At 39.6% G+C, this 14,801-nt stretch overlaps 1 protein-coding gene across 4 annotated transcripts in view; it reads right to left on the bottom strand.

Annotated features, from left to right (window-relative positions):
• Positions 1 to 485: 485 nt before the first annotated feature.
• KLHL5 (kelch like family member 5) overlaps positions 486 to 14,801 on the bottom strand; it is an 88,191-nt gene continuing 73,875 nt past the window's right edge. For all 4 annotated transcript variants that reach the window (XM_073645939.1, XM_073645945.1, XM_073645930.1 and 1 more), the window contains exons 6-11: positions 12,793 to 12,979; positions 10,744 to 10,968; positions 10,382 to 10,544; positions 9,900 to 10,112; positions 8,518 to 8,689; positions 486 to 5,978 (exon numbers count right to left, since the gene is read on the bottom strand). In XM_073645939.1, coding sequence (XP_073502040.1) covers positions 5,922 to 5,978; positions 8,518 to 8,689; positions 9,900 to 10,112; positions 10,382 to 10,544; positions 10,744 to 10,968; positions 12,793 to 12,979 — 1,017 coding nt within the window. In that variant the 3' untranslated portion in view covers positions 486 to 5,921. The remainder of the gene's footprint in view (positions 5,979 to 8,517; positions 8,690 to 9,899; positions 10,113 to 10,381; positions 10,545 to 10,743; positions 10,969 to 12,792; positions 12,980 to 14,801) is intronic.

Raw genomic sequence — 14,801 nt, 5'->3', positions numbered from 1 at the left:
CACAGAATTAGTCAACATGGGTCATTTTTTACCCATCTAATTACCTCAAAATGGGTGGGTTAAAATTATCTTATTTTCTGTAATTAATCCTTTGACAAGTACTAATTATATCTGTACTTATGCATTCTATTGGCCCCAATTCATCCAACATTGGCCAAAAGAGTGTCCTTTTTGCCTCTGATGCACTGATATACATCGGTGTACTATTTGCTTCTGAATGAAAAAGACACTGCAGACTGCTCTTTTCATACAGATGTAGCATAAAAATGTCAACCCGCTTTTTTTCTTTTTGACACACATCAGTGGCAATATTGTTTGCATATGGTTTTGGCGTTTCTGAATTTTGCACTTAGCGAAAAAACATTGAGTTTGGTAAATCTCAAACCCATATTTAAAATGTTAAAATTTACATTCAGGTGCACAAGGGTTAAGGAAACACAATAACTAACAGGGGAATAAAAGATTACCTATAAAGAACACACAAATCAAAGTGCATAAAGGTTTTATTTCCATATATCATTTCCTAATATAAATGTGTGAAAATGCACATATTTATATAAAAAGAAGTAGCGCAGAATATCAGAGGGTATTGCACATAAGAAAAAAAAAAAAGCGCGAAACATAACACTGTCAAGAATGCAAAAAGAACCAGTGCACGTGTCAAACAAAAGGAATAGTATTTAGGATGTTGTATTGAATTTGCAAGAGAAAGTCAATATATTAAGGCCAAAGCTGTGTGTAAGGACAGAGGAAGGCACACAGTGGAATACAAGATTACCATACAAAAGCGTTGAGCCCGAAAGTACTATAAAATGCACATCTTTTACTTACTCCAAGAAGTTTCATGTTGACCAGTTGCTTAATAAAAAAAAAATAATACAATAAATAGAAGAAAAATGTGAAAAATGCTGGAGGGATAGTGACCAAAATGTAATTGATACCACAAGGAAAAAATGACTATAAAATATATTTTACTAGAAGTGCGGTGAAGATGGTAGATTTTCTATAGAAGCTTATCTTTTCCTCACTTACCAAGTTCGATTCGCGAACCCATGGCCTTTTTATGTGAAAGAAGGGCCTTTGCACCCCCTTAGCACACCCTTCAGATTTGCCCTTTTTTTGACATTTAACCTTAGTGACTGTTGGAAAATTCAATGACTGAAACCTTTCTATATTTCCTAGAGGAATGGAAGTCCTAAATGGGGTGGGCCAATAAATTGGTTCAATATTAATTAAAATGGTGTTTGAAAATCAGGTTACTAAACCAGACAATCCATTATAAGGCATAGAAAGCATGACTGGTTCAAGTTTGTAAATGTATGTCCATTTAGTTGTCTTCATGGAAGAGCTGGACACAGATGAATGTACGCAGCTTAAAGAGTAGAGTCTGCAATACACGCGAGATCGCCGTTCAATGAACGAACAGACAGCTACAGTATAAATCCCGAGTGCCCCGTACACATGAGTGCATGTTACAGCCGAGCTCTCATGTGTTTTGAATAGGGAGAGAGGGGAAAGTGGCTGCCTTTAACCAAACCCTCTGGTAGCCGCATCTCTCTGCTGAAAACAAAAGGATTAGCCATTGAAATTCCAACTGTCCATCATCATGTGTGAGGTGAGGAGTCGAGAGGCCCCCATTCCCATCAAAAGGTCAACAGATTCCGCTGACTTTCATCATACGTGTACGGGGGTCTTCAGTGCATAGAGACCTAACAGGAGTTTTGAAAGGTGGATATCTAGGTGCTGAGATCCCAACACATTGCCAAAATAAAGGAGCAGAAGCACTGCACATAGCACTCTTATCCTGAAAGACTAAAGACTGACAGATTATTAAGACAGCCTTCAGTTTCGGAGAAAAAGCTCTCAGCTGAGCTCTTCTGCTCCTTCATTTTGACGATCGATGGGATCTCATCAGCCAGACCTGCACAGATAAATACTTTTGACATTTCTCTATTGAATGGCAGACATCCCAGAAGACTGGAGAAGAGCAAATGTTGTTCCTATCTTCAAAAAGGGGAAGAAGGTGGACCCAGGGAACTATAGGCCGGTGAGTCTGACTTCTATACCAGGAAAGATCTTTGAACAAATTATTAAACAACATGTATGTAAGTACATGGATAAGAATGAAGTGATTAACCAGAGTCAGCATGGGTTTGTAACTAACAAGTCATGTCAGACTAACTTAATTTCCTTCTATGACAGAATCACTGACTGGGTGGATCAGGGAAATGCTGTAGATATAGTATATCTTGACTTCAGCAAAGCATTTGACAAAGTATCTCACACCATCCTTATTGAAAAAATGACCAAGTATGCAATGGACCAGGCAACTGTTAGGTGGATTCATAACTGGCTTAGTGATCGGACTCAAAGGGTGGTTGTAAATGGCTTCACATCCAGCTGGATGAATGTCTCAAGTGGGGTACCACAGGGCTCCGTCCTGGGACCTGTATTGTTCAACATCTTTATCAATGATTTAGATGAAGGAATTGAGGGTAAACTGATTAAATTTGCTGATGACACAAAGCTAGGAGGGATAGCTAATACTAGAGAAGAGAGAGAGAGGATTCAAAAAGACCTAAATAAACTGGAGCAGTGGGCAGCAACCAACAGAATGGTTTTTAACAGGGAAAAATGCAAAGTACTACATCTGGGCAATAAAAATGAAAAAAGCATATACAGAATGGGAGGAATAGAGCTAAGCAACAGTACATGTAAAAAAGACTTAGGTATACTAATAGATCATAGACTGAACATGAGTCAACAGTGTGATGCAGCAGCAAAAAAGGCAAATACAATTCTGGGATGTATTAACAGAAGCATACAGTCTAGATCACGTGAAGTCATTATCGGTCTTTACTCCTCTTTGGTCAGACCTCATCTGGAATACTGTGTACAGTTTTGGGCACCACATTTTAAAAAAGACATAGACAAACTGGAGCAAGTTCAGAGAAGAGCGACCAGAATGGTGACTGGTCTGCAAACCATGTCCTATGAGGAACGGTTGCAGGATTTGGGAATGTTTAGCTTGCAAAAAAGAAGACTGAGAGGAGACTTAATAGCTGTCTACAAATATGTCAAGGGCTGTCACATTGTAGAAGGATCATCTTTATTCTCATTTGCACAAGGAAAGACTAGAAGCAATGGGATGAAACTAAATGGGAGGAGACACAGATTAGATATTAGAAAAAACTTTTTGACAGTTAGGGTGATTAATGAGTGGAACAGGCTGCCACGAGAGGTGGTGAGTTCCCCTTCAATGGACGTCTTCAAACAGAGGCTGGACAGACATCTGTCTGAGATGATCTAGTGAATCCTGCTTTGAGCAGGGGGTTGGACCAAATGACCCAGGAGGTCCCTTCCAACTCTACCATTCTATGATTCTATGATTCATTTTCAAAAAGTGCAAAGAACTACATTTCCATCTATATTACAAGACTTTGTATCAGATATATTTATTTTGTTGAGTGCTATTTTGGATTAAGTATACATTGAAAACAATGGAGAGGCTAGGAATGAAAAATTAAAGAAAAATTCAATAAGTGCTATACAAAACTGAGAGATGATGGGTTTTAAAAAGAATCAGTAAAGGTAGTTTATCTGTCATGATAAGCCTGTTTACTTGCATCATGGATGGAACAGCTTATATGAGGTGCGCTAAAGGTTGGGATCACGCAGTGTACGTTATCTGCCAGATGTTTTAATTGGACCTTAGATAAACTGGAACATTGACCTGGTCACCCACAACTGTGCTACTACCGCCATTAATCTCCTTCATACAGCTACATGAGGATTCAAGTAATCTTATTATTAAATAATATTAAAAATCACCTTCCTTTGTAGCAATTCACAATCATTACATGATAAACCTGCTGCACTATCCCACGATAACTAAACTTTACCCATGCATACTACATATCTTAAACACCGAAATTACCCCATACTTACCTGCATTTTATTTCTCAATTAGAGTGCTATTAGAAAGCAGCCACTGATTGGCTGCTTTCTATACTGTGCATAGGCAGAAAGCTGCCAATCAGTGGTGAGGGCATGGTTTGACTAACTGGCAGCAATTTTACTAGTCCTCTACTGAATATCTCCTGCGAATAAAACTGTAATTTTCTAAAAACTACAGCAAGCAGCCCAGAAAGTGATACATTGCTGAAATCTGCGTCTCTGCCCCTACATTATGCTGCTTTCAAATTAAGTAGAAAAAACCTGGTGACAGATTCTCTTTAAGTTAAACTTTAAAGGGGTTCTACTAAAATCAACAGGAAGTCCATTCTCAGCCACATGCTTAGCATTTTTGGATGGAGGAAGGGTGAGATTAGTGGGTGCGCTTCTATCCAATAGCATAACTGTTTTAGAGGATCATACTGACGTGCTTACTTTGCCTCACAAAATATATCTTCAAATATCACCATACACATAAAATTGATCTATTATTGTGAGGTGATATCATATTTGTAGATTGATATCGCTCTTTAGAAATATTCACTATAGTAGTGCAAGATCCAAAAGGTTCAATCCACGAAGTTTAGTCAGGAGCTCAGCCTATTTTAGTGAAGACCCTATATACCTTTGGTGTTAATCTTTATCTTTATTTGGCTTATTCTGGTTTTATTAGATTAGACGACCATGACATATCAACCATACCTTACCAGCTCTCCTTGCCCCCTTCATTCACCATGTGGCGACTTTCTTTCACACATATATCACACATTTACTTTTTTGGGAGGATGGGGGACATAAGGTGTTTTGGATGAACTCAATACATCAGCTGGATGTCTTCACTAGCAATAACTTCACTGCCCTAGACCCAAAACAAAGGCCGATCACACAACCAACCACTACTCTAAGGGGCTTGAACCCTTTTTGCAGATGGGTGTCTCTTTTTTTTAAGGATATTGATTTGGCTAATATTCTTAGTCATGTCTCAAGAGTCAGCTGAATAATTGTTTGGCCGATTGCCATCTCTCTCAACTCCCCCATACACAGGAACGCTAGGCTCGGCCAATCATTCTCTATGAGAGAGTCACTACCGGAGGTGTCTTCCTTCCAGGGAGAACAAAAGGATGGAGCACTGAAATTCAACAGACCGAATCCTTCTCTCCTTGACATCATCTGTCCCATTACACTGAAGTTGGTCGAATCCACCGATATTGCAGGTTCGCCCCTAATGTATGGGGGCCTCTATAGGGTAACTGCCTTCTATAGGCGGCACAATAAAGACAGTATTTTTCTCTCTTCTGGAGGAGAGCTGATTTTCATACCATACATCTGATAAAACACTGTTCTGCAAAAATTACAAATTTGGAATAAAAAACACAACAAAAAGACTTTGGTCAAATAAAGGAGAACAAACAATTAACATCACCAAGCCACAAGTCTGGACACAAGTATTGAGAGAAAACATTTTTTTCCTTCAGTTTTCATTCTTCACTCTTCAAATGGACTCCATATAACATCCGCACTTGTGGCCAGGGGCTCACACCCTTAACATGGGCCCCAAGAAACCTCCAGGAGCCCTGATTGCACTTGCTTGGATTCCACAATAAGCGATGGCTTTGTATCTGATTGTATAGATAACATACAATAACACAATACTTCAATGTTCTATGTCTGACGGAGGAATACCTGACCGGTTACATAGTTTGCCCTGCAAATGCACCTGTAACATAAGTAAATAAAACTTCTTTCTGCTTCTTACATGTTGGTCCGATATAATGAGTTAAATACTCTCACAAAGATAAATGATCAACATCTATAAAGTTTGCAGGTGGAACGATAGAACATGTGATAAATAATAGTAGTAGCCTTTAAACCTTCACAATAAAGCCGAGCGTCCTTCACGTAAGTCATGGTTGTGTAGCTCTTTGGGATTGTGGACGTCTGTGCAGATGACATAGGAAGCTTGCAGGCTATAGTTTCACTGTGACGACACATGCCCCGGCTCTGCCAAGGCACAAAGGGGCAACCTGTGAGAGCAAAGAGAAACTCCGGTGAATTTGCTGATGCCGATTATGAGCCAAAACTAATTAAGGCAAGAGTCGTCCTCTGGAAAATAAAAAGTCCTTTAATAAACTATTAGCCATCAAAGACCATCAACACCTTAATGTGAAGCTTAATTTTCTCTTACAGCTCTGTGTTGTCATTCCCCAGTTATTCCTCCTGGAAATATATAATTTAAAGGGGTTGTCCATTACTTTTATACTGATGGCCTACCCTTTGTATAGGTCCTCAATATCAGATTGGTGGGGAGGGGGGCAACGATCAGCTGTTTCCAGTGCCGACCGTATGTGGTCAGATGCAGAGCTACACAGCACAACTCAATGAACTGTCCATCGGATATGGGATATCTCGCTGTTCGCTGGGGGTCTGAATGCTGAGGCCCCCAGTGATTTTGAGATCAGGGTTCAGGAATTCTGCAGTCCAGTCTTGAATGGAGCGGAGGTGCGCATGCTCAGCCTCTGCTCCATTTATTGTCAATGGGACTGCCTAGCACAGCAATGAGCTAGTTCCATGAGTCCCATAGACAATGAATGGAGATGAGGTCGAGCGTGTGCCTCTCCGCTCAATTCTACAGGGTTCCAAAGCCCGGATGTCGAGATCGCTGCAGGTTCTAGAGGTCAGAAACCCAGCAATCACCATGTTATTCCCTATCATTCGAAAAGGGGATAACTTGTGATTTTAGAAAATAACCTTTATCCATTTATGCTATATGGAAATGTTATAGACAACAAAGAAGAAAGCAGCTCTCCAAGTTTTCCAAAAGGAGCAGTGGTCTCTGTATGATGATGGGTAAATGAACCACTGTTACTAGTGTTACTAATATTTTCTCCAATTCACATAAACTACTAATAATCTTTAGGGGTACCTATAACATGGCATCATTAACTTAAAGATTAACCCTTTGCTAATGCCCACCGTACATGTAGGCTGAGCCCACTCCATACAATGCAGGTGTCAGCTGTGTTATACAGCCGGCACATAAAAGTCACTGCTGCTTTCAGAGTCAGCCCTGATTGCAACATATTAGACTTTTTTTTAGGTGCTAAAGGTTCAAGTCACCTATGAGGACTAATAAAAATGTAAAAAAATATAAAAAAGTTTCAATTGTCTCCCTTTTCCTGTAATACAAATAGCAAAATCTAAATAATAAAAAATATTTTTCCCATACAGTGAACACCAAAGCAGTAAAAAAAAAAAAATTAAAAGTGGTAGAATCGCTGTTTTGGCTACATCACCTCTCAAATAAAATGGAATAAAAAGATACAAAAATTGATGAATCAAACAAATAAAGAATAATTACATCTTTCACCATAAAAAAAGCCCAAAAAAATAAAATATAATAATAAAAAAAAAGTTCTCACTCTCAGAATATGGTGACTTAAGTCAAAATTTTTTTAAAGGTTTTTTTTTTTTTTAAAGGTGGAAAGAATAAAGCCTATATAAATCTTTTGTTACCAGTATTGCAGTAAAAATTACCCTACAACTTTGTTCAATGGGTCAGTACAAAGAGAATGTCATAAAAATAAAATCCAGATAACAAAAAGGTGTACAATAGGGCTCAAAACTTTACATACCCCAGCAGAATTTTTCCTTTCTTGGCCTTGTTTCAGAGAATATGAATGATAACAAAAAAACTTTTTCTCCACTCATGGTTATTGGTTGGGTGAAGCCATTTATTGTACAAACTACTGTGTTTCTCTTTTTAAATCTTAATGACAACCAAAAACATCCAAATGACCCTAGTCAAAAGTTCACATACCCCAGTTCTTAATACCGTGTATTGCCCCCTCTAACATCAATGACAGCTTGAAGTCTTTTGTGGTAGTTGTGGATGAGGTTCTTTATTTTCTCAGATGGTAAAGCTGCACATTCTTCTTGGCAAAAAGCCTCCAGTTCCTGTAAATTCCTGGGCTGTCTAGCATGAACTGAGCGCTTGAGATCTCCCCAGAGTGGCTCAATGATATTGAGGTCAGGAGACTGAGATGGCCACTCCAGAACCTTCACTTTGGCATATAGATTTTCTGTACATAACTATAATAAATTAAAAGGAACCTGACAGCTTATCCATGCTGCCCGATCCAGAAGGCAGCATTTATCAGACAGTGGCAGCACTATTCCAGATAGGTATGTTTAACTCTGAAAATGAGACATTTCAGAGAAAAACATAGTCTAATAGCAGCCGAAGACCGAGCCGCACAGGAGACTTGTCGGTCAGGCGGTTCCCCTGCAGCTTCTCCCCGCCCGCTGCCCTGGAGTGACAGGTCTCTCCCTGCGTGTGTATAGAAAGACCTATCGCTCAAGAGCAGTAGTTTGGGAGAAGATGCTGTGGACCCGCCTGTCTGACTAGTCTCCAGCTTGGCTCGGCGGCTATTAAACTATCTTTTCATTGAAAAACTGCAGCGTTTTAGAATTAAGCATATATGGCTGGAATCATGCAGGCACTGTCTGATACATGTCAGCTGTCAGGTTCCCTTTTAAGTACTTACTAAATGTAGTTTTACTGACCTGTGTCCATTCATTTGTTTGCGGGTCGTAAGCCTCCACATTATTAAGATAGCTCTGTCCATCATATCCACCAACAGCATACAGTCTGTCGCCCAACAGACAGACGCCCACTGCATCCCGGCTAATGCTCATGGAGGCTACTGAAGTCCACATGTCTGTCTTGGGATCATACCTATAAAAAAACATATATAGTTAACAAGTCTATATCCAGAGACATTACTGAAACGTACGGTCGAGGTCTACAGCTATCAATATAAGATGAGGTATTTTATATTCAATCTGTTTTATTAAACATCAATTAAGCATTAATTATTAATCATTTTACATTTTGCAGATCAAGCAAACTATATAGATGAGGCATTTTATAGACACATTTTTTGAGAGCCGTCGTACTGGTGGCACCAGTCTTCAATAGTCTACGGTTATCTTATAGGAGTGGTCTCATGAGGACAACCACATTATATATCCATAAATAGGGTATATGAACATGAAATAGAGAAGTCTCCTTGCTTGAGCTCCACCGCTATGCGCAGCCAGGTACATACTGTACTTCTTTGAAACGCTGTGGTGTAAACATATTTCACAAGCCAGCCAGGGACTGTGTGTCTACTCTGAGTAGTCCGATGTGGCCTGCTTCTCCCCATCCTGCTCCACTTGACTGACAGGACTCTCCCTACGTGTCTACATAGAGAGATTCCTGTCCGTCATGGGGAGTGAGGTGGGAGAAGCAGACCAGGGTCCTCATCGGACAAGTGGGAAGAGGCTAGAGATGAGTGGATATCCGGTCCACGGTCCAGGTCAGTGCTTGGTTCCTTGGTGCGGCATTTGATTCACCGACCTGGTGTGACATCATCGGTGTGCCGCGAGGTACACAGGTGACAACGCGGAGGCACCACAACTCACAAGACAAGTCCAGGATCTTGAAAGGTAAGGAAATTTGCACAGTTAGTCAATGGCCTGGCAGCACTGGTTTGGACCATAGACTGGGGTTGCACGAAGCGATCCGCTCATCTCAAGGGGAGACATAGTCCCCGGACGGCTTCTCATATATAAGTTTACACCGCAGCCTTTCAGAGAAAGACTTATCTGCCTGTAATCGTACATCTAGTGTCTGATTCACACAACCCATCATTTCGGCAGCACGAATCTAATCTTTAAAGTATTTAGGCGAATAGCTGATAGGTAATGCTACATTTACCTTTGCATTGGCCACAAATGTATGGCCTGATGCTAAATCCACTGATGAGAACAGGTGATCATCTGGGATTAGAGAAGATGGACCTGACGCGATCAATTGACTTATTTTTAACAAGTGAGTGCTTTGCTAAGAGATGACGAGCAGATTATATGTGGAGAGTCGATATACAAATGTCGATAGTTACCTTTCCACACAGTCTGAAAGTCGAGAAGCCAAATTTGTTGCTGGAGTATCATGTCCCCCAATCGCATAGAGGAAACCATTCCATGTGGCTACCCCAACTCCCCCTCTTCTTTTAGACATCTGGGAGCACAAAGTCCACTTATTGGTGTGAGGATCAAAGCATTCTACAGACTTGAGGCAAGAACTTCCATCCCGACCGCCCACTGCATACAGTCTGGAAACAAGAAAACCAAGATGTGAGATTTCTTGAAAGAATTTAAAAAAACTGTCATTTACATGAATGTGAAAATATGCCTTTATGTTTCATTGCAAGAACAAAGTAACTAGTTGTTCAAAATTTTATTTGCCAGGTACTTGGCAAAAATTAAATTATAAATTCCCATCATTATATTTGTGATCAAATGAACAGACACGAACAACATAAATCAGGAAGATTTTGACTTGAAATTTCAAAAACTTAATCGAACCTGTTGAGTTACTCACTTTCCACCCAGGACCGCTACCCCAACGGTACTCCTTGGATTTGATATACTTGCAACAAAGTTCCATTGTCTAGCCTGAGGATCCCACCGCTCTACTGTATTAAGGTAGCTCCAACCATCATGGCCACCAACAGCATACATAGGACCTTCTAAAACTGCAACACCTAATGTAACATAAAGATAAGTCGGTGCCTATTTATTACATAAATATTTTGCCATGCACCACAATGCTACATACAAGTGAAGAACAGATCTTGAACCTGGACTGCAGCCCATGAGTCATCACAAAAGGCAGAGTCCACTATTAGACACCAAACTTTGGTTAGTATCATATCTGTACAAACACTGGATGTCTATGCTTACCAAGACCGTGCCGATGTGTAGACATGGGTGGCATGACACTCCATGTTTTCGTTTTAGGATTATAACACTCAACAGTATTCAATGTCTTCAGTCCATCCCTTCCACCAACAACATAAAGTTTGTCATCTAACACTGCAACTCCGAACTGCAGCCTGCGTCCATTCATGGTTGCTACTGGTGTCCACATGTTGGTCCGCAGATCGTACTTTTCAATACTAGTAGCTCCTAGATATCAAAAAGTTATATTTGTTATGACAATGCATATGTCTTTATCATACAGTATACTATTATGCAAGAAAGACCGTAAACAGGAGTATTAAAGCCGGAGAAAAGCAGGGAAAAAGAGGGGTAACGCGAGGCATATGCGCTGGGTGCTGTGTGCCAAGAATCTAAAGTGCTTGTATACAGGGTTAGGGCACAGGTAGCGAAGGATGGCATGGATACAATGCCAATACCAGCATCAGACATAGAAACCAGGTAAAAATGTGAACATTTGAGAAGAGGGTTCCAAAAAATATTATTAAAGGGTAAAATTATATATTAAACTTAAATAGCGCTATAGAGTTTGTAGAGGGTTAGAAAAACAAGGCGACTTTCTTCGAGAAAAGGCACTAGTTTTGTCCATGATAATGAAGCTCAGCTCCTTCACAGTAAGGAGTTGGCCTAAAATACCATATCCACCAAAGAAAAAAAACTCTATTTCAGCACTACTCATTCAGTCCATATACAAAAGCAGCGTGCGTATGTGAGCACCGCGCTACTGTATAGTGCTGTTCAGCTTGGTACATAGCAGACTTGGTGAGTGCTGCTATCATCTTTATACTGATACAGTAATATACACAACATGTGAACAGCTGTGGTGGGTATCGGTTTTGGCATAATACAGCTATGGTGGGATTTTGTCTTTTTTTTTCAATCTTGGACAACACATTAAAAGCAAACTGGAGGAAGGAATAAAGGAAAAATTGTGAGAGAACAGAAAGGAAGGATGGAAAAGAAGGAAAGGTGACAAAGGGAGGATGGCAGGAAAAGATGGATGGGAGGAAGAAAGGATGGAAGCGAGGAAGAAAGGACAAGATAGAGGGGAGGACGAAAATGATGGAAGAGAAGAAGAAATATGGATGGGATAGAGTAAGAAAGGAAAACATGGAGGGGAGGAAGAATGGGAGGGAGAAGAAAGGAAAGATCAAAGAAAGGGAAAAGAAAAGAAAGATCAAAAGGAGTAATGGAATAAGGGATGGGATGGAAAGTAGACACAGATGGGAGAAAATGAGAAATAAAGAGGCAAGGAATGAACTATGAAAGGAATATAAAGGAAGGAATGGTGGGTACAGATATAATGAATTTCTACTAAATGTGCAGTGTAGTTGGAACTGGTTTCGCAGCACCACTTGATCACGTTATCGCATATATACAGAGTCAGTTGGTAGTAGCCTGTTTGGTTACAAATCAGTTTGAGTATGAAGAATAAAATGTACACCCTACTTTTTATTAACAAGTTCCAGGGAATAATTTTTTGGTACTCATGGTTCCTGGACCCTTCCTCAACACTGAAATAGCCAAAAATGCCTGCTCAGCCTGTCACTGGAGCATTAGTGACCCGCCTCAGTCGATCATTGGCTGTGTTGGCATTTCCATCCATTGACGATTGAACCAGAAAGTAGGGACTAGTGGGGGCCAGATGCCCAGAGAAAAGGGACCTGTGGGGGATTAAGGAATATAATGGTTTTTCTAATTTTAAATCAGTCTGAACCCTTTTACTCATTCTTTTTATGAAAAAAACAAAAACGTATATACTTAGAGCCATTTTGCCTTTTTCTACAATTACAGAATAATCTTCAGCATTATGTGCAGTGAAGATTTTCCTTTCCTTCCAGCACTACACTTGGCATTCATTTCTCAAACATTAGAGTGATTGTCAATTGCCAGCTGTCCTACGATTCTGTGCCAACGGTCATAAACTAATGCAGGCTTTCGATTTATGATATTATTTCTGTAAATGAAACATTATACCTTGCAATTACTTAGCTTCTGGAATAAGTCTCTTACCTTTTGTGGCATCCATTCCGCCTACAGCAAATAGCATCCCCACGGTAGACTTCCTAGGCTTAGTGCGAGGGCTCTGTAGCATGGGTCTCCTCTCAGGCAATAGATGGTATTTCATGGCTTCCATAATTAGTTTCTGGCACTCAATATCATCCCTAAATAGTGCATTATTCTCCATGTCTGCAAGAAACTAACAGCAAGATATAATTTTATTATTAAAAATCCTGTGGACAGAAGATCAAGGTTTCTCGTAATGGGTTATGCATTACATAAAAGGCGTTGTCCACCTTTGGGGGCAATTTTTAAAAAAACTTAAGTGCATGTAATCATGGCTAAATATTTTTGCATTTGGGATTCATTAAAAATTTAGCATAGTTTGCCTTCTAGAGCCTCTGTATTACACTGTCTATTGCTGGCTGCAGAATGAGTTAAATGAGAACCCATCAGTCAGCCACTATGATGATCTGTCAGGGAGACTCTGGAACGTGTTTATTTGTCTTTTTCTGAGCTCCTCTCAGCTGATTTATGACCAAAGACCACATCAAAGTTGAATCAACAACAGACCACATCAAAGTGCAAGGGAACAAAAGCCTGTAAAAGCCAAACTGTGCATCATTTTTAATGAAACCCAATTGCAAAAGAGATTTTTTTTTATTTTTAGCGACAAATACATGCTTTTAATACAGTAGTGGACAACCGGAGCTCCCTGACCATCTGATGTGTAGAGGGCTATCGTGTCTCTATCTTGACTGTTAAGAGCTTCAGAATTTGTATTATAATAAATGCCTTGGTGCACTTCTTTGATGATCCTTTGCTTATATTTTAATTGACTATATTAATATTGAATTAAATACATGTTAGCTTAATTGTTTATTCATCTTGTCTAAATGACTTCTTAGACACCTTTTTAATTCAGACATCACTCACAGGGTTTGAACATTAATTTTTTTCACTGACAAGTGGAATGATAATAGCTGGCTGTCAATGCATAAATAGATGGAATAAAAAGGAATAGCACAATGCAAATCTCTAAAAATATAAGTACAGTGGATATAAAAAGTCTACACAGCCCTATTAGAGTGTCAGGTTTTCATGATGTAAAAAAAAAAAAGCATACCAAGAAGAATCATTACAGAACTTATCCACCTTTAATGTCACTCATAATCTGTACACATCCAAGGAGAAACAAACTGAAATCATTTTGAGGGGGAAAATAAAAATAACAAATCTAGAAAAATGTGGTTGCATAAGTGTGAACCCCCTCTTATACAGTAATTAGGATGTGGTTATGTTGAGAATTAGCCAACCACATTTTACACTCATGTTGAACAGTAGTCAGTACACAGCCGTTATCATTTACTGCGACTCTGATTAACCCCATATAAAGTTTAGCTGTTTTTCCTGACATTTTCTTGGTTGCCTTTTACAGCAAAAGCCAAGGTCCGTAAACAGCTTGCAACATATCAAAGGGATCTCATTGTTGAAAGTTATCAGTCAGACAAAATGGTACAAAAAAACATTTCTAAGGCATTAGATAAACCATGGAACCCTATGAAGACTGTCATCAAGAAGTGGCTTATAGTTGGCACAAAAGTGACATTACCTAGAACTGGACATTTCTCAAAAATGTATACAAAAACAAGAAGAAAATTGGTCCGGGAGGCTGCCAAGAGGCATACAGCAACATTAAAGAAGCTGCAGGAATTTCTGGCAAATACTCTTCCCGTATTCTTCATATGTCTGACCTGAGGGGCAGAAGCTTTTTCTTATTATGAAACACATCCAAACCTGGCTATGTTTTGAGAAAACCTACATCAAGTCTGCCAAGAGAATGTGAAGAAATGTGTTATGGTATGATGAGACCAAGGTGGAACTTTTTGTCTTTAATTCTAAAAAATGTGTTTGACACAAAGCCAATACAGCATATGGCCTAATGAACACCATACCCATAATGAAGTATGGTGGAGGCAACATCTGGCTTTGAGGCTGTTTTTTGGCAGCTAGAACTGGAG

The sequence above is a fragment of the Phyllobates terribilis genome, unplaced genomic scaffold (genome assembly GCF_046119375.1).
Source record: "Phyllobates terribilis strain yellow unplaced genomic scaffold, ASM4611937v1 Scaffold_1__5_contigs__length_1240528914, whole genome shotgun sequence".
NCBI lineage: Eukaryota > Metazoa > Chordata > Amphibia > Anura > Dendrobatidae > Phyllobates > Phyllobates terribilis.
This window is presented reverse-complemented; position numbering and strand designations above follow the sequence as displayed.